Source organism: Ursus americanus, chromosome 30 (assembly GCF_024610735.1).
Source record: "Ursus americanus isolate L20-20 chromosome 30, mUrsAme1.1.p, whole genome shotgun sequence".
Lineage (NCBI taxonomy): Eukaryota > Metazoa > Chordata > Mammalia > Carnivora > Ursidae > Ursus > Ursus americanus.
This window is the reverse complement of record NC_142156.1, coordinates 28199322-28218206: the sequence shown is the minus strand read 5'-3', so window position 1 is coordinate 28218206 and position 18885 is coordinate 28199322. Positions and strand designations below refer to the sequence as shown.

Genomic DNA, 18885 nt, shown 5'->3' with positions numbered 1-18885 from the left:
CCCCTGGTGGGGGCATATATATTTATATAATTGTCATATCCACTTGTTGGATACATCCTTTAAGAGTAATATAGTGCCCTCTGTGTCTCTAACTATAGTCTTTAGTTTAAAATCCAATCTGATGAGAATTGCTACCCCAGCTTTCTTTTGAGGTCCATTGGCGTGAAAGATGGTATTCCATCCCTTTATTTTCAGTCTGAATGTATCTTTAGGTTCAAAATGAGTCCCTTGTAGACAGCAAATGGATGGGTCATGTTTTTTTATCCAATCTGCAACCCTGTGGTGTTTTATGGGAGCATTTAGGCCATTTACATTGAGCCTAATTATTGAGAGATATGATTTTAATGATGCCATGTTGCCAGTACAGTCTTTGTTTCTATAGATTGTAACTTTCTGTTCTGTATCACTCTTGGGGCCTTTTTACTTTTATAGAACCCCCCTTAATATCTCCTGTAGGACTTGTTTCGTGGTTACGAAATTGGTCAATGACTGGCGATTCTGGAAGGTCTTTATTTCTCCATCCATTCTGAATGACAGCCTTGCTGGATAGAGGATCCTTGGCTGCATGTTTTTCTCTGAAAGAGCTTTAAAAATGCCCCCCAACCCTTTCTCTCATTCCAGGTCTGTGTAGACAGGTCTGACGTAATTCTGATAACTTTGCCTTGGTACGTGAGAAATTTCTTTGCCCTGGCCGCTTTCAATACTGTATCCTTGGATCTAATATTTGCGAAATGCACTATGACGTGACGTGGCGTAGGTTTGTTGTGGTTGAGCTTAGGAGGGGTCCTCTCTGACTGTTGGACATGAATATTTGTTTCCTTTGCTAGATTAGGGAAGTTTTTAGCTACAATTTGTTCAAGTATCTCTTCTAGACCTCTGTTTTTTTCCACCCCCTCGGGGATGCTGATGATTCTGACATTGGAACGTTTCATTGAGTCAGTAATCTCCCGTAACCTACATTCTTGAGAATGGATTTTTTTTTAGCCCAGATTCTATTTTGGCTTTCTCTTCTATTAACCCATCCTCCAATTCAGTGATACGTTCTTCTGCGTCATTCACCCTGGCTGTCAGAGCCTCTAGTTTTGACTGCATTTGGCTCATTAGAATTTTTAATTTCTGCCAGATTCGCTCTCATTTCCACCCTTAGAGATTCTATATTCTCATTAACATTTTCGTTAATACTTTTTTCAAGTCTACACATCATCTTGACCATTGTTACTCTGAATTCCATTTCTGATAATTTGGTTATATCCATATCCATTAGTTCTGTGGCAGAGGCCACAGACTCATTGTCTTTTCTTTGCTGGGGGGGATTTCTCCTCGTCATTCTGATGAGAGGTTGCGGGGTTGTCCAGAGCCCAAATTATTGACTGGGACCCAGGCAGTGCACACTTGTTTTATAGGGATCTTAGGGATGTGGGCTTCTTGATTTTTCAGCCTGCCTTCTGGGGGAGGGGCCTGCTGCGCCAATACTCAGGCAACCCTGTTTGGGTAGTCTCCATGTCCCCTGCGAGGGGGGATGGGGATGGGCACACTGTGAGCCGGTATTTCCAGGCTTTTGTTCTCTGGCAGCTTTCCCTGGTGGTTTGCTGTGCCTCTTCTGAGTCAGAGTAGCAGTAGCCAAATCTCAGCCTCTGTCTCAGAACAGAGGGATCGCCGACCGTTCTCCACTGATGTTCTGGCCACTTTAACTCTGTTTCTGTTGGTGCTGCTCAACCCTGCAGCATCCTGGGATGTGCGCCCCTCACCCAGCATCCCAGCCCTCACTTCCTGGGCCAGCGCATCTCTGTCCTTTGTGTTTCTAACACCACCAGCTGCCAGCCGCCCCCGCGTGCTCCCAGTCTCAGTCTGGTCCCAGTGAACGCACCGGAGCTCCGTTTCAGTCTGGTGGCGCGTGTTCCCCAGCTCACGGTCTCAGTCTGCTCTCTCCCGGGTGCCAGTCCACGAGTCCGCCCGCTCCCCCGTGCAGGTGGCTACTGCTTCCCGGCGCCCAAATGCAGCGGCTCCCTCCCCCTTCCGTTTATCTTCCGATATCTGTGCGCGGACTCACGGCTCCCCGCTTCGTACCTCAATACTCAGCGCTGGAGATGTTCGTTTGTAGAGATCCAGGTGTATCTTCCTGTGTCTCAGGCTGATTCTGTGGATGTTCAGGATGGTCTGGTACCTATCCAACTCGCCTCAGGGGACTGGCTGAAAAAGGAGTCCCCTACTCCTCCGCCATCCTAACTTGCCATCCAGACACACATTTCTTAAGCAAAACATGTCAACTATGCAAAAGAACATTGATATACTATATATAAAATTAAGAGCTTCTTTTTCACACACACACACTTCAATACATTCTCACAATACTTCAATAAATGAAATGCATCCAGAATCAATATATTTTTGAAAACCACAAGTCAATACAAAAGATAGTCCATCCAAAAGAAGCTGAACAGACACATAACAAGAGGACAGTCAAAAGGCAATAATCATATGTAAAGTGCTCGATCACATTAATAATCAGTAAAATGAAATCTAAAGCCACAGTGAGGTACCACTACATGTCTGCCAGAATAAAATGAAAAAAGACAAGACACTACTGAGGGTAGGGCAATTGGAACTTTGGAAAACTGGCAGTATCCAGGAAAGCTGAATGTATGTACATACTGTGACTGTGCAATTCCATTGCTAGGCAGAAATGAATACCTATGTGTACCAAAATTCATGTACTGGAGTATTTGAGGCAGTACTGTTAATAATAGTTCCCAAACTGGGAATGAACAAAACATCCATGTGATAAATATATGGTTTATTTATGCAAAGGAATACTATACAGCCATGAGAAGGAACCACGTACAAATACATGCAACAAAAATCCTACGAACATAATGTACAGCAAACAAGCCAAATACAAGAGAATACATACTATTTGATTCCATTTGTATCATGTCCAAAAACCGACAAAACTAATCTATGTTCTTAGAAGTCAGTGGTTACTCTTGGGGAGGTAGTAACTGGAAGGGAACATGAGAGGGGCTTCTAGGGTGGTGGTAATAGTTTGCTGATTGAAGTGATGATTTTATTTGTGTTCCACTTGTTAAAAACCAAAGACCTGTGTATTAAAGGTTAAAACAAAATGATTTGCCTCTGTCTGGGTAATCAACTCAGACTGAAGAAATGATTCCTTCTCCTTCCCCCTCCCTTTGGCTATACTCACACTTGTGCTCCCACGTGTTGCTACGTCCATATGGTGAGAATGGGAAAAGAACTATCCCCCACCCCCTAAGATGCAGACTAAACTAGATTTGCTACAGGACTGTTTGCTAAAGGAGCAGGTATATGAAAATGTGAAGTTCAAGTCTATCTTTGCCCTCCTGCCTGTTGATTACTCACTTTTTACCCTCGGGCCCTAAGTACACTCAAATGCCCTTCTGCTCTTTCTGCCCCAAAGCCTCTCACGCAGGATAAATGCTCCTCTCAGGGGACACTTAAGTAAGTATCAAAGGTTTGTATGTGTGTGTGTAAGATTTTATTTGAGAGAGAGAGCATGCATGCACACAAGCAGGATGGGGGGTTGGGGGTCTGAGCACAGAGCCCAACAGGGGGCTCAATCCCAGGACTCCAGGACCATGACCTGAGCCAAAGGCAGGCACTTAAACAAATGAGCTATGCAGGTGCCTCAAAATAAGTATCAAAAGTTTGAACCAAAAGGTTGGAGCACCAACCAGTTAACATTTGAAGTTGTGGGTAGTGAATGGGAGAGAAGTCATCTGGATATAATACCCCTTGAGCTGTATAACATGAGATTGGATTGCAGGCCTGACTTGAGGGATATGGGTATTCAAATCTTGGCCCTGCTTGGGCAACTTTGTACTCTCTCTGTGCCTCAGTTCCATTACTAAAACAGGGATAACAGTGCTTAGCTCATATAGTTCTAAGGATCAAAATAAAAAGATTTAGAAAAGTAACTGACCTAAGGAAGGAGCTTAATAAATGTTGTCAACCTGGCTTTATCCAAGGTATGCTGTCCCCAAGGAAGCATGGCCCAGGATAAATTTAGGGAGCAGAGGGCTTTGGGGCTAACCCAAAAGTCTCCCCAAACTGAGGAGGGCACTCTTGGGTGTCCCACACTTGCTTAGTATTGCAGTGAGGAGTAGGCACCCATGTTTCAGGATTACATGGGAGAGAGGAGAAATTGAGAAGGGGAGGAGGGGTGGCTGTCCCCCAGCCAAGTCACATACATCACTAAATAGATAAGTGTAAGAGCCACTGCACTGACAGCCTTCAAGCAATCAGGAATGTTGCTCTGTGAGAGGGTGAGAAATGAAGAAACTTACCAGTTACGTAGTACTTGACATAACAGCATCTAGGGAGGTGGTGACATCATATACCTAGGCTTCCTATTTGACCAAAGGGCCAGTAAATACCACAGGCATTTTGATACAATTATTATAGGGCCCTGGTCCCTGGATCTGGCCTTACTTTGAAGACCCAGAGACCTTGGCAGTAACTGGCTCACAATACATACAAAGCCTGAAGTAGGCAACACAAAGTCGTTTATCAACAATGAAAAATATTCAGTAGCTAGAATATTCACACTGGCAGACCTACACAAGAAACCACATCTTCACTAAGATACTTGAAGACTTAACAAAATAATATATCGATAAGCTAAGACAGGCTGAAGAACACATCCCCACAAGAGCTAATGTGACTGGAGATCTGGACCTCTGATAGCTGACAATCCCTTTTCTACCTCTCCACTGCTGACCAACACTGCACACTGCCCCAAACCCCATCACTTGGCACACCTCTGATGCCCTATTAATGCTACTAACATGAATTTAGGTAGCAATCACATTTCCTCAATTTTCAAATTCAGAGACAGGGTAGGCTAGGAAACTCTGTACTGGTAATCTACCTTTCAGTCATGACGCACATTAGTTAATAGAAGTCAAAGTCTCTAATCAATGCTTTCTCTCCCTGAAGGCAAATTTCTTTGGGAAGTCACACTGGAACCGGAGGCTCAGTGGGCACTGGAAGAGCAGTCATTACCCACAGACAGCTGCAGTGTGCAGGTTAGGACACCTCCCCCTGGAAATAGCCACTTTGTCTCCCTGAACATGATGGCTACAGAGTGACTATCCTTTAGTGTATTCTAGGCCCAAAGAATTCAACTTGAGCATTCTTTGTTATACCACAATCCAGGCATGTTACCAGACCAATCCTCCCAATCTGCAGGTTGTGTCCTCTCCACAAATGGCTGGCTTGATCTTCATTTCACTTTCATCCTCGGAGGACAAACTGGAGTGCCTGTAATCACTCCCACAAAGTTCACATCACTGACCTGATAGTGAAGAACCATGCCCCCTTCATAATAGTTACAAGTTTTGAATGGAAAACTCCCAAACATTCAGACTATGGGTGTGGTGGTGGGGGGCTGTCCTCCCAGCTTTTACCTTGGTGATGGCCAGGATCCACCTCTTCCTAAAAGTTCTTCCTGAGTCACTGCCCAGACACTTAGCTGCAGCAGGAAGGTGTCAGGGAGAAGAGTGAAGAGCAGAAGCGGCCAAGAGAAAAATAAAGCTCGAACACAAGGGGAACACCAGAACTCTGCATCCTCTGGGTGTGGCTCCATGGGCCTCCTGTACACACAACAGCTTGCTCGCTCCAAGCGAAGACATTGGCTCAATCCACTTGGGTTTCCTTTACTCCTTTCTACCTCTTCAGTGAAGGCCCCGGGGGACTCCACCTTCCTTTTCTGCTTTGTATTACCACCATTCACTCCATTCTTCAGGGGATCCTTCTCTCCCACAAATCATCCATGGGGTGGAAAGGGCAAGAGTCTAAAGATGTTTTATTACTTGCTTAAAATTAGCTAAGGAAATGAAAATGATGATAGGAAATAATAAAGCAGCCACATCCTCTATCAAACTATCAAAATACTTTCTGGAACTTCCCCCAGAATTAAAATGAACCTGCAACACTAAGAGCTCACCATCCCCACCTCCCAGCACCATCACCAAACCTCTGTTAGCTAATGGCAGCCACCATGGTCAGAAATATTATTTATTTCCCCAAATGACTTATGGCAAACCACCACTAAGGCAAAAAGACTTAATTTTTGTAAACTGGTAACAGCTTGGAGATCAACAAATTGCACAAGAAACAAATTAGGTGACCCATGTTCTCTCGTTAAAAGGTCTGTTACTCTAAACACCATGAATAATCAACATATATAAACAAATTAAGAAACCTCACGTTTTAAACAAGTACTCTGGATAGTTATAGAAAGTAATGTATTTTAAATCCATGCATTAAATAAATGATTTTTAGAAGAATACGCAATAATTGCTCTGTTTCGTTCTTTGTTAAGTTTTTCACTACACCTGTTAAACACTGGCAAGTTTTTTAAACAGTAAAGTAAGGACAACAGTTTACCTAGGTGTCAGTTTTGAAGAGGAGTCAAACAAGAAGCCAGGGCTGAAAACGGTTAACAGTTCTGAAATGGCAAATACAAATTCTGAGTGGTGATGGGATGCTGGCTCCTACTGCACAAAGTATGGTGCAATAGAAGACCAGGTACTGCTTCTCTTGGGGCTGAAGGGGAGTAACGGACCTACAGAGCACACAGTGCCGGTAAGCTAAATCTAACACCAAAGAGAATTCATCTGAAGTCTGCTTTTCGGCTTCCTTTAGTCACATCCTCCTGTGCAGTTCCATACGTATATCTGAGGAAAACGTACAACAGGTTCACGTGGAACGGATTTCCATTAAATCGTGGAAAAACAACGATGGCATTTTTGTTCAATGAAGAAAGGGAAATCTAATTACATTCTTGATAACTAGAAACATTAATTGCTATGGAAGGAAATTCTTAAGATAAAGCCCCTAAAATCCAAAACAATTTATATGCTGGCATATAAAACATTCTAACCAGTTCCAGAATTAGATCATATTAGCAAATAAAGTAGTTAGTATTCATACTAAAATGTAGTAACTGGCTAAAATTCTAGGTAAATAACTTTCATGACCATCTAAAATTTTGTTTTAAACTTACAACTTTAGCAATATATATTGAACACATTCGATTGTACAGAACACAATCCATTTAATCTTGAAAAACACCATGTAACAAAACTACAGAAACAAGCAGAAACCCCACAAACCAGTATGCTCCCATATCAATTCTACAACTGCAATGAATTTAATACTGTAAACAAACATTGAACAGATCAGAGCACTGTGGAAAGAGTTCAGTAGCTCTAACAAGTCATACTGTAATTTCTACGTGCTAAGGAATAGTGAGGCAAATGGAATTCTTAGACATTACTTAAAAATAGATTTTTAAAGACAAAGGTCCCAACTCATTCTTATATACACACACAAAAGTTCATCTGTCACAGACAGCAAATGTTGAATTTATACACTGGAGTTTCCGGCAGCATCCTGCACATTTAGAATAATTAAAACAAACAAACAGAAAGTTGTCAAATCTAGGACGGATCATTCAAACCTGTACAGGACAGGCCATAGCTGTCCTGGTGCTACTGCATACGTGCTCACTGCTGCTTCTCAAATGCAAAAACCAAGTAAATACCTAAAAAGAAAATAATAAAAATTAGAGTTTGGTTTCTCATATCCATAGGCTAAACAGAACAATTTCAGTCCTGTTTGTAATTTGGTGAAAATTGTCAAGCTTCTGAAGGGAAAAATCCCATTATTTCTAAGAGTCCTCAATTATTTTGAGTCACACTTTTGCAGATATGGGGTCATAGCTGTTTACCTGAAAACACATATCCACTTACTGTAATACTCAGTGATATTACAGCTCTTGAGAAAAACAATTTAACAGCTCTAAAAATCTCTAAAAACTGCTGGAGATAAGAAAATTTAAAAGTATAAAGGAAAAGAAAATTAAAACTAAAAAATCGTTTAATTCTTTTCATCTGGAGCAGGACAGGTAGGATAACTGCACTCCCATGATTACCTCTGGCATTGGTTATCTAGATTTTCTATTCAGGGAGGGGGAAACTAGTAAGAATTATAAGGAACACATATAACGTACAAGTTAAAACTCATCCAATTATCCAATTGTTGTATTGTAGGGAATGATAAGGAAAGTGTGCCAAAAGCTACATGACAATTGATGCTCAGATATTTATCCGGCCCCAACAGTGATATTCCAGTCCCAAGAATACTCTCCCTTAAATATGATGTCCCGCTTTGGCATGTGTTCACTCAAGACATCTAAGTGCATCTGTGGTTCCTCATTCTGCATCACTGAAGTTCAAACCTATTACATCTTCTAATGAGCTACGAATAGATTTTATGGTAAGCAAACACCTGAAAAAATGACAAATCCTCAAAACATCACAAGGATGTACAGTGTCTACACCAGGACATTCAGTCAGCAAGTCACGATAGGAGGCCATCTACCTTGGTGTCCTCTCCTCCTGAGTTAACTTCTGAACAGGGTAGACATGGATAACTGCAGATCATGTAAAAACCTCCCAATCCTCTAGCTTTTCTCTCAACCTGTCCAGGAGTATCACACCGGTCCTTCCAAAATGCTACTTTGGTAATGCTATTCTCTGTTCCTTACCTACTAGTTCCCAATTTCTTTTAGGAGAAATGAAACATTGTTGGCAGTAGATAGAAGGACAGAGAACAGTCAGGGTGATAGCAACACGGCTGATTCTTCTAGAAGGCAAGAAAGCAAAGCAGTCCAAGACATCCACGAGTATGCTACAAGACTTAGGAGCAGCCAGCATTATTTAGTTTGGCCCGCACTCCAAGCGATCCTTCTGCAGTCTAATTGCCAAACCCACCCCAAACACATCGGTACCTACTGCAAACAACCCAGAAGTCCTCACCTGCCCTAAATCTAGGGTCATTTAAAACCACGAAGATGCAGTGTTTGAATTCAGATCAGCAATATATTAACTTTCTTTCCTTTCTAACTCAAACATTCTGAAAGTCTCACGTATATAAAATGCCTTCCATGCAGGCATATCAATTGGGATTTAAAGAAATCTTGGACCACTTCTAGAAGCAAATCAGCAACAATTCTCTACTTTCCTTTCACATTTAAAGAATCTTCTAGAGGAGCAGCAGGTTCTGGCAATAGGAGCTTAATGATCAGACCAGTAGGAGTTTGAAGTATAGCTTCTTGAATTTATTAGATTCTGACACCAGGCAAGATACTCTCCAGTCCACAGAGCCCTCCAATTTAGAATAGTGTAATTCATCAAAGAACACACTGATCCGGACATGCTAGATCCTGGCTGCAATGTGACCACTGTTCCTTTCCTACTGCTTTTCACATCTCTAACCCATCTCCCTCCACGGTCTGGGGGCATCTAAATCATCATCTGGATGCTATCACTAAGGCCCACACTAAGGTTCTAAACTACAGGTAGTACCACCATCACTACCTGTGACCAAAGTTGTTTTCCTTACATCATACTTTGGGACTGGAAGGCTATCTAAGATAACTGACCCCAACTCCACTCTAGGAAAAGTAATGAAATGTACAGGTTTAGGCACACATTTCCCAGTCTGTTGGTCCTCTAATCCCATTTCCACTAAGGGTAGCAATATTCTGAGACAGATGGGCTCAACATGTTGGTTTTATTTGTGTTCTTTCCTTTTCCTCTCTCTCCAATTCGGCAAGTCCTAAGAACAATCCTTTACACATGAGGCCACGGTTACAAGTATGAATCACCTGGGTTAGCTCTGTGACCTCAGACAAGTTACTGAAGTGCTTTCTTACCTGTGAAAAGGAGGTATTAGAAAAAGTAGTCTACCCCTAAAAGTTGTGAGGATTAAATAAGTTACAACATATGAAAAGTCTCCAGTCATGCTTGAGCACACGTTAAATACTCAATTTTATCAACTATTATTATTTTCCAGATTTTACTACTTTTCTTTAGGCTCTCCTTCATCTTTTTTCCCCATTATAGAAACTTCAGCACTTAAAAGTTTGCCTAGTACTGCATTTATTTGTGTCTGTTTCTTCCATTAGACAGTATACCTCTGGAAAGTAGAGATTACAACTGTTTATTTATTTTTTTTATCCCCCAAAGCCCTTTCACAGAACTTTACAAAAGTCAATACTCAACACTTATCAAATGGATTGTCTGATTACCACTTATGCCTTCAACATAATCAACAAACACTTAAATGAACAGGGGGAACTACCTTTCATGTCCTCAGGGCAGCCATATAGGGGTACTATCATCATCTTAACACTGAGGATCTGGGCTTTCACTTCCTCAACATCCACGGACTTCAAGATTTGCCAGGCCTCTGACTTCTCTTCCAAAGACAGGCACCTCACTTCAGAACGTCTCTGTACCAGGCTCTTTCCAATCACACATCCCTCTAAAATATCCTGCTCCTTGCTGCTTCACTAAATGTTGTAGTACTTATTAATTATGCCTTTGTTGTCAACATCAGAGTGGCTAAAAACAAAATACATGGTAGTGTTCTATAAGCCAAAATTTCTAACAGAAATCTGAGGTAAAGATAGCAAATACAGATGGCTATGTAGTAATGAGTAGGCAATGAAAATGTTTAAGAATGCTTGTGAAAGTTTATATTAAGGAACATCCTGCATATATTTTCTCTTGGCACTAAATAGCTGTGCAAGAAAGAGGGCATTAGACATACATAGGGATTCTATGTAAACATAAACACATACATCCTAACGTGTGTCGGAAAAGTTCCCAAGTTTTCAAATTTTAACAATCACTCTGAAACGATCTTTGAAAATGTCAGTAAATCTATACTGATGATATACTCACTTGTGGCTTCCCACTCTGACTTACTCAAGGTTCCCTGAAAGTAAAAACAAACAAACAAAACAAAACAGAACATTTTAGATTGAATATGGAAATACATAAATGCATACTTTTCAATATTGGACAAAAGTGCCCAAATACCCCTACTTCACTATATATGTAAGTTGACCCTTGAACAACACCAGGTTTGAACTGTGCAGGTATACTTATATGTGTATTTTTTTCAACAAATACAATACTGTAAATGTGTTTTCTCTTCCTTATGATTTTCTTAGTAACATTTCTCTAGCTTACATTTTTGTAAGAATACAGTATGTAATACATATAACATACAAAATATGTATTAATTAACTGATAATGTAATCAGAAGACTTTTTCTGGTCAACAGTTGGCTATTAGTAATTAAGCTTTCAGGGAGTCCAAAGTTATATGCTTACTTTTTTTTTTTTTTAAAGATTTTATTTATTTATTTGACAGAGACAGAGACAGACAGCGAGAGAGGGAACACAAGCAGGGGGAGTGGGAGAGGAAGAAGCAGGCTCATAGCGGAGGAGCCTGATGTGGGGCTCGATCCCATAACGCCGGGATCACGCCCTGAGCCGAAGGCAGACGCTTAACCGCTTTTTTTTTTTTTTAAAGATTTTATATATGCTTACTTTTGACTGCATGAGGAGTCACCCCCACACTGTTCAAAGGTCAACTACACACAAAATTTATTGTTAATACTATTGTGATCTACATACGTAAAAGCAATCAATGAGACTTTAATGTCATGCTCTGAATTTTGCCCTTCTGCCTAATTCTCTAAACCACTGATTCTCAACCAAAGGGTGAACTGTGTAAAGAGTGTATCTGTACATGTGTGTAATTGGAAAAAGCATCTACTTATATTTTTAACTTGGAAATTGGAAAAATAAAAAAGCCTATCTTGAAACATCCAATAGCATTATAGGAGGGAATAAGATTTTTGTGTTTTTACAAAGGAATCACAGAATCTGTTATCACTCAAAGGAAATAAATTATGTTTAAAATACTTACCAAATACTAAAAAACATGTTGATACAGTCATCTATATGCTGCTTTGCACATGCACTAACAAGATAGAGTAACTAATGTAATTTTGAAGAAGTGATGAATGTAAATGATAGTCTAAGATGTCAGCAGAAATGTGTTATGCAAATCTGTAATTTCTATTGATAACAAAGTCACAGCTATATCTAATACCATTGTGGTACCACTGCATTCTTAATTAAAGGAAGTGTGAACCTCCACAAGGAAGTCAGTGAAAATGGAAATGTAATTTTTCTCCATGTATGTTGAGCCCGTGAATTTTATCTACGGAACACAGTAAGTCAGGAGTGCCTAGGTTAAGATATAATGATATAGCAAGGAACTCTCCAACCACGCTTGTAACTTTCTCCCCATCCTTACTGCATTCCATTCTCGCTATTAAAACATTTGATCTTCTAGTCTATGGTTCTAAAAAGGGGAAACAGACTAACATGTATCTGATTTGTAAACCGATGAAATGATTTCATAAGTTTCCACATAACATAAGCTTTTTTTTCATTTTCTAGAAAACATGCTACACATGAAAACTTACCAAAGGCAACCTCACGTGACTGCTCTTCATGTATTCTGCTGCGTGTTCGTAGTCATCCACCTTCTCGGAGGCAAGTCTGGAATTCTCGTTTGCTGGGTATGGCTAGGGAAGCAAGTGAAATTCCTAGTTAGGAAATTAAATGAAACTTATAATTCAGAATTAAAAACACTAAGTCACTAAAATAAAATAATTAAGAAAATAATCCTTAAGTATTATTTCAGGAATATAAACTACACATAGTTTTGAAATATGAAAAAAAAATGGGAGAAGGGGATCCTCTCCTTAACAAAGTAGCTATTATAGTCAACTTTGATGATAATCATAGAATATTTACAGTTGGACAAAACTGTACCATTTATTTAATCACCGGCAAGGACCACTTAGCAGCAAACACTTGCATCTCCCTGACTCCCAGTGAAAGACTTTTTCTGTTGTAACACAAAGTTGAAGGAAGTTATTATCAAAAGAGCTAAATATTAATTTAAACATTATGGTGATAAGCATGAACAGAAATTAAAAATAATACAAATGAAAAACTCAAAATCCTGGGGGAAGATGGTGGTGGAGTAAGAGGCCCAAAGGCCCACCTCATTCCATGAATTAAAAAAAATAACTACTAAATCATCCTAAATACCCCAGAAATAGATCTGAAGACTGGTAAAACAAACTCTACAACTAAAGGTAGAGAAGAGGCAATACTGAAGAAGATAGGAAATGCAGATACATGGTTTGGGAAAGAGATGGTGGCCACTCTGGTGGGGAGGGAGCTGCAGTCACTGAGAAGGGGGAGAAACAGACCAACACACAGGGGAGCATACGGGGAAAACAAATCCTCATAGCACTTGGCTTGGAAAGCAAGAAGGCCTGAATTCCGTGAGTTCTTGCAACCAGTGGGGCTTAAAGCCTGGTCAGTGTGCTTGGCTCTGGGAGACCTCAGAGGACATTGGGGCTGCTACGGGAGAAAAGGCAGGGCAAACAGCCCGCAGACATATAACATGGAAACAGCAATCTGAAGAGCACCCAGGGCACACAGTGGGAAGGTTACTGCTCATCTTGGAGCGTGCCTCAGAGACATAGCCATCAGAGACCCCTCCAAGAATAAAGGAACAGGCTAGCACCATTTCCCTTTGTGACTCCTCAGCATAAACACCAGTCACTTGCAGGAACCAGTGCTCGTGAACACTCACCACCAAAATTGCTTAAGACAATCCCGACCTGCCTACACTCTGGCAGAATGGCCCTTCCCAGGCACCCTTGCCTCAGTCCCTTTGTGGTGGGCCCCCTTCCACAGAAGATGGGCCCAAACCCTTACCCACAGCACATCTCCCTACTTGGGAGTTTTGTAGGGCCTCAGTTCCAGCAGCATTGGCAAGAAGTCCCATTTCACAAGCAGACCAGAGCACACCTTGATAAAATACACATCCAAGCCAGGAAACAAACACTGCTCACAACAGGCAAAGACAGCCTCTACAGATGACTGGCCTAGAAGGATAGAGAGACCAGGACACAACAGCAGAGCACACAAAGCACACACTGGAGACACTCCTGGACACACAAGCCCTGGGAACCAAGAGGCATTATATGGCAGAGTACTACAGGACCTCTCTTCATAAAGCCATTATCCTCAAGAACAGGAGATGTAGCTAACTTTCCTAACACAAAGAGACATAGACAAAATGAGAAGACAGAGGAATTTGTCCCAAATGAGAGAACAGGACAGGCTGTGGCCAGAGATCTAAGCGAAAAAGATATAAGTACATGCCTGATGGAGAATTTAAAGCAATGATCATAAGGATACTCACTTGACTTGAGAAAAGAATGGAGAGCATCAGTGAGACCATTAACACAGATAAGGAATAACAAAGAGATAAAGGGCTTAAAAAAACGAAATGAGAAACATGCTTGATAGAATGAACAGCAGGCTGAAAGAAGCAGAGGAACAAATTAATGATCCAGAAGACAGTAATGGAAAATAATCAAGCTGAACAAAAGAGAGGGAAAAAAATATGTAAAACAAGAATAAACTTAGGGAATCAGTGACCCCATCAAACGTAATAACAATCATATTATAGGAGTCCCAGAAGGAGAGGAAAATGGGTCAGATAATTTATTTGAATTTATTTGAAAACTTCCCTACTCTGGGGAAGGAAGCAGATATGCAGATCCAGGAGGCACAGAGAACCCCCATCAAAATCAACAAAAGCAGATCGACACCAAGACATGCTTAATTAAATTTGCAAAAGACGGTAATAAAGAAAAAATATTAAAAGCAGCAAGAAAAAAGAAGTCATTAACTTATAAAGGAAAACCCATAAGGTTAGCAGGAGATTCTTCAACAGAAACTTTGCAAGCCAGAAGGGAGTGGAATGACATACTAAAAGTACAGAACGGGAAAAATCGGCAGCTAAGAATAATCTATCCAGCAAGGCTATCATTAAGAATAGAAGGAGAGATTAGAGTTTCCCAGACAAAAAGATAAAGGAGTCCGTGACCACTAAACCAGACCTACAAGAAATATTAAAGGGGACTCTGAGTGGAAAGGGAAGATGAAAAATGACAGTATGAAAGTAGGAAACACCAAAGCAGTAAAAATAAATGTTTCTGTAAAAACTCAGTCAATGAATTCATAAAATAAAAGGATATGAAATAGAACAGAATATACCTAAAACTTGGGGAGGAGAGGAGTAAAGAATGGGTTAAAACGTAAACAACCATCAAATTAATATAGCCTGCTGTATGCAGATGTTATATACACACCAAATAGTAACCACAAATCAAAAACCACTAATATGCAAGGAATAAAGAGAAAGAAATCCAAATATATCATTAAAGAAAACCAGCAAACCATGAAAGAAAGAGAAGAAAGGATCAGGGAAAATCTCCAGAAACAACCACAAAACAAGGAATAAAACGGCAATAAATACATATCTATCAATAATTACTTTGAATGGAAATGGACTAAACATTCCAATCAAAAGACATAGGGTGATGAAATGAAAAAAAACCAGACTCATCTATATGCCACATACAAGAAATTAATTTTAGACTTAAGAACACCTACAGACTGACAGTGAGGGAATGGAGGGGAACCTGGGTGGCATTGTCTATTGAGCGTCTGACTCTTGGTTTCGGCTCAGGTCATGATCCCAGGGTCCTAGGATCAAGACTCATATCAGGCTCCACACTCAGCATGGAACCTGTTTGGGATTCTCTCCCACTGCCCCTCCTGGCCATCCATCCTATCTCTCTGTCTTTCTCTCTGTAAAATAATTGAACAGATACTAAAAAAAAAAAAAAAAAGTGAGGGGATGGAGAAACATTTATCATGCAAATGGGTATCAAAAGAGAGTCAGGGTAGTAGCAGTACTTACTTCGCACAAAATACATTTTAAAACAAAGACTGTAACAAGAGACCAATAAGGGCAATAGATAATAATAAAAGGGATAACACAACAAGAAGTTGTAACAATCGTAAATATTTAGGCCCCAAACACGGGAGCACACAAATACATAAAAAATTAATAACAATAGTAAAGGAACTCAGTGATAATAATACAATAATAGTAGGTTAAACACTCCACTTGTATCAATGGACAGATCATGTAAACAGAAAATTAACAAGGAAACAATGGCTTGGGGATGAGGAAAAAGATGGCAGAGAAGTAGGGGACTCTATTTTAACCGGTCCCCTGAATTTGGCTGGATAGCTACCAAACCATTCTGAACACCCACAAAATCAGCCTGAGATGTAAAAATATATATCTCGATCTCTACAAACAGAATATCTCTGACGGTCTCGAGGTATGAAGCTGGGAGTCGTAGATTCTGAGATTCTGAGCGCAGATATCAGAAAATAAACAGAAGGGGGAGGACCACCACATGCTGGCAAAGGGAAGGTGATATAACACCAGAGCACAAAAGCATCCCATGCTGGGGACAGGGCATAGACTCGCAGACCGGTAGCAGCAGGGAAAAGACTTTAGTCACTTCGGCTCTGACTCTCGGAAGAGACAGGGAAACCAACCAGGGAAAGCCGCCAGAGACCAAAAGCCCCCCAAAAATGGTTTTCACTGACCAGCCCGGCCCACCCAACAAAGGGCAGGGCAACTCTGCCCAAACAGGGTTGCCTGAGTAACATGTGGCAGCCCCCTCCCCCAGAAGACAGGCTGGAAGAACAAGAGGCTGACAACCATAAGGTCCCTATAAAACAGGTGCATCTTATTTGGGTCATGGTTAATACTTTGGACTCTGTACATTCCCTCAACCACCCCTCAACAGAATGACTAAGAGAAGGAACTCCCAACAAAGGAAAGAAACAGAGACTGTGGCCTCTGCCACAAACCTAATGGATATGGATATAAACACGATGTCAGAAATAGACTTCAGAGTAACAATTATCAAGGCAATATCTAGGCTTGAGAAAAATATCAGCGACCATATAGAATCTCTAAGGTCAGAAATGAGATCTAATCAGGCTGAACTTAAAAATGCTATCAATGAAATGCAGTCCAAAAGGATACTCTGAATGCCAGGGTGAACAAGGAAGAACAACAAATTAGTGAGCTAGAAGATAAGATGATAGAAAAGAAGGAACCCAAGGAGGCATGGGAAAAACAGATTAAACCCCAAGGGATTAGACTGAGAGATAAATGACGCAATGAAACGTTCCAATGTCAGAATTATTGGGATCCCTGAGGAGGTGGAGACAGAGAGAGGTCTCGAAGATATATTTGAGCAAATCGTAGCTGAGAACTTCCCTCATCTGGGGAAGGAAACAAGCATGCATGTCCAAGAGGCAGAGAGGAACCTCCCAAGATCAATGAGAACAGACAAATGCCCTGACACATAATAGTATAATTCGCAAATCTTAGATCCAAGGAAACAATCCTGAAAGCAGCGAGGAGGAAGAGATTTCTTACACACAGAGGGAGGAACATCAGAATAACCTCAGACCTGTCCACAGAGACCTGGCAAGCCAGAAAGGGCTGGCAAGACATATTCAGGGTATCAAACAAGAAGAACATGCAGCCAAGGATACTTTATCCAGCAAGGCTGTATCTCAGAATGCATGGAGAGACAAGAGGCTTCCAAGACCGGCAGAAACTGAAAGAATATGTGACCTCGTATCAGACAAATTCGATTTTAAGGTAAAGACTGTAGGAAGAGATACAGAAGAACACTATATCATTCTTAAAGGGTCTACCCAACAAGAAGACCTAACAATTGTAAATATCTACAATTGGCCTCCAACATGGGAGCAGCCAATTACATAAGCCAACTGTAAACCAAAATAAACATATTGGTAATAATAATACTTTAACAGCAGGAGACCTCAACACTCCACTCTCAGAAACAAACAGATCATCTAAGAAGAAAATCAACAAAAAAATAAGTGTTTTGAATGACACACTGGACAAGATGGACCTCATAGATACACACAGAACATTCCACCCTAAAACAACAGAATACTCATTCCTCTCGAATGCACATGGAACTTTCTCCAGAATAGACCACAAAATGGATCACAAATCAGGTCTCAACTAATACCAAAAGACTGAGATTATTCCCTGCATATTCTCAGACCACAATGCTTTGAACTCAGACCATCCTGCTTAAGAATGTTTGGGTCAACCAGGAAACTGAAGAACTTAAACAATTCATGAAAACCAATGAAAATGAAAATACATCGGTCCAAAACCTATGGGATACTATAAAGGCAGTCCTAAGGGGGAAGCCTCACTCAAAAAAAAAGAAAAAAGAAAAATCCCAAATACAAAAGGTAACTTTACACCGTAAAGAACTGGAGAAAGGACAATAAATAAAGCCTAAGCCAAGCAAAAGAGAAATAATGAAGATTTGAGCAGAAATCAATGAAACAGAAACCAGAAATACAGTAGAGCAGATCAACAAAACTAGAAGCTGGTTCTTTGAAAGAATTAATAAGATCGATAAACCACTGGCCAGACTTATCGAAAAGCAAAGAGAAAGGACCTGAATTAATAAAATTATGAATGAAAGGGGAGAGATCACGACTAACACCAAGGAAATAGAAACAATCATTAGAAATTGTTTTCAACAACTATATGCCAGTAAATTAAGCCCCCTGGAAGAAATGGATGCCTTCCTGGAAATCTATAAACAACCAAGACTAGAAGAGGAAGAAACTGAAAATCTGAATAGACCAATAACCAGTAATGAAATTGAAGCAGTGATCAAAATTTCCCAAAAAACATGAGTCCATTCCCAGGGGAATTCTACCAAACATTCAAAGAAATAATACCTGTTCTCCTGAAGCTGTTTCAAAAAATAAAAATGGAAGGAAAACTTCCAAACTCATTCTATGAGGCCAGCATTCCCTTGATCCCAAAACCAGGCAAAGACCCCATCAAAAAGGAGAATTACAGACCAATATCCCTGATGAATATGGATGCCAAAATTCTCAACAAGATCTTAGCCAATTCATTCTTTTTTTAACTGGGGAAAGGAAAGATG

At 40.5% G+C, this 18885-nt stretch overlaps 1 protein-coding gene across 2 annotated transcripts in view; it reads right to left on the bottom strand.

The window, feature by feature from the left end:
- Window positions 1–2777: 2777 nt before the first annotated feature.
- Window positions 2778–18885, bottom strand: part of RNMT (RNA guanine-7 methyltransferase) — a 41347-nt gene continuing 25239 nt past the window's right edge. The window contains exons 9-12 of one of the 2 annotated variants that reach the window (XR_006782913.2): window positions 12394–12495; window positions 10794–10827; window positions 6427–7585; window positions 2778–5863 (exon numbers count right to left, since the gene is read on the bottom strand). Coding sequence is in view for 1 of the 2 variants with exons in the window: in XM_045815130.2 (XP_045671086.1) it covers window positions 7548–7585; window positions 10794–10827; window positions 12394–12495 (174 nt within the window). In the remaining variant the exon portion in view is untranslated. Of the gene's footprint in view, window positions 7586–10793; window positions 10828–12393; window positions 12496–18885 lie in introns of both variants that reach the window. The other variant, XM_045815130.2, reaches the window with a different exon arrangement.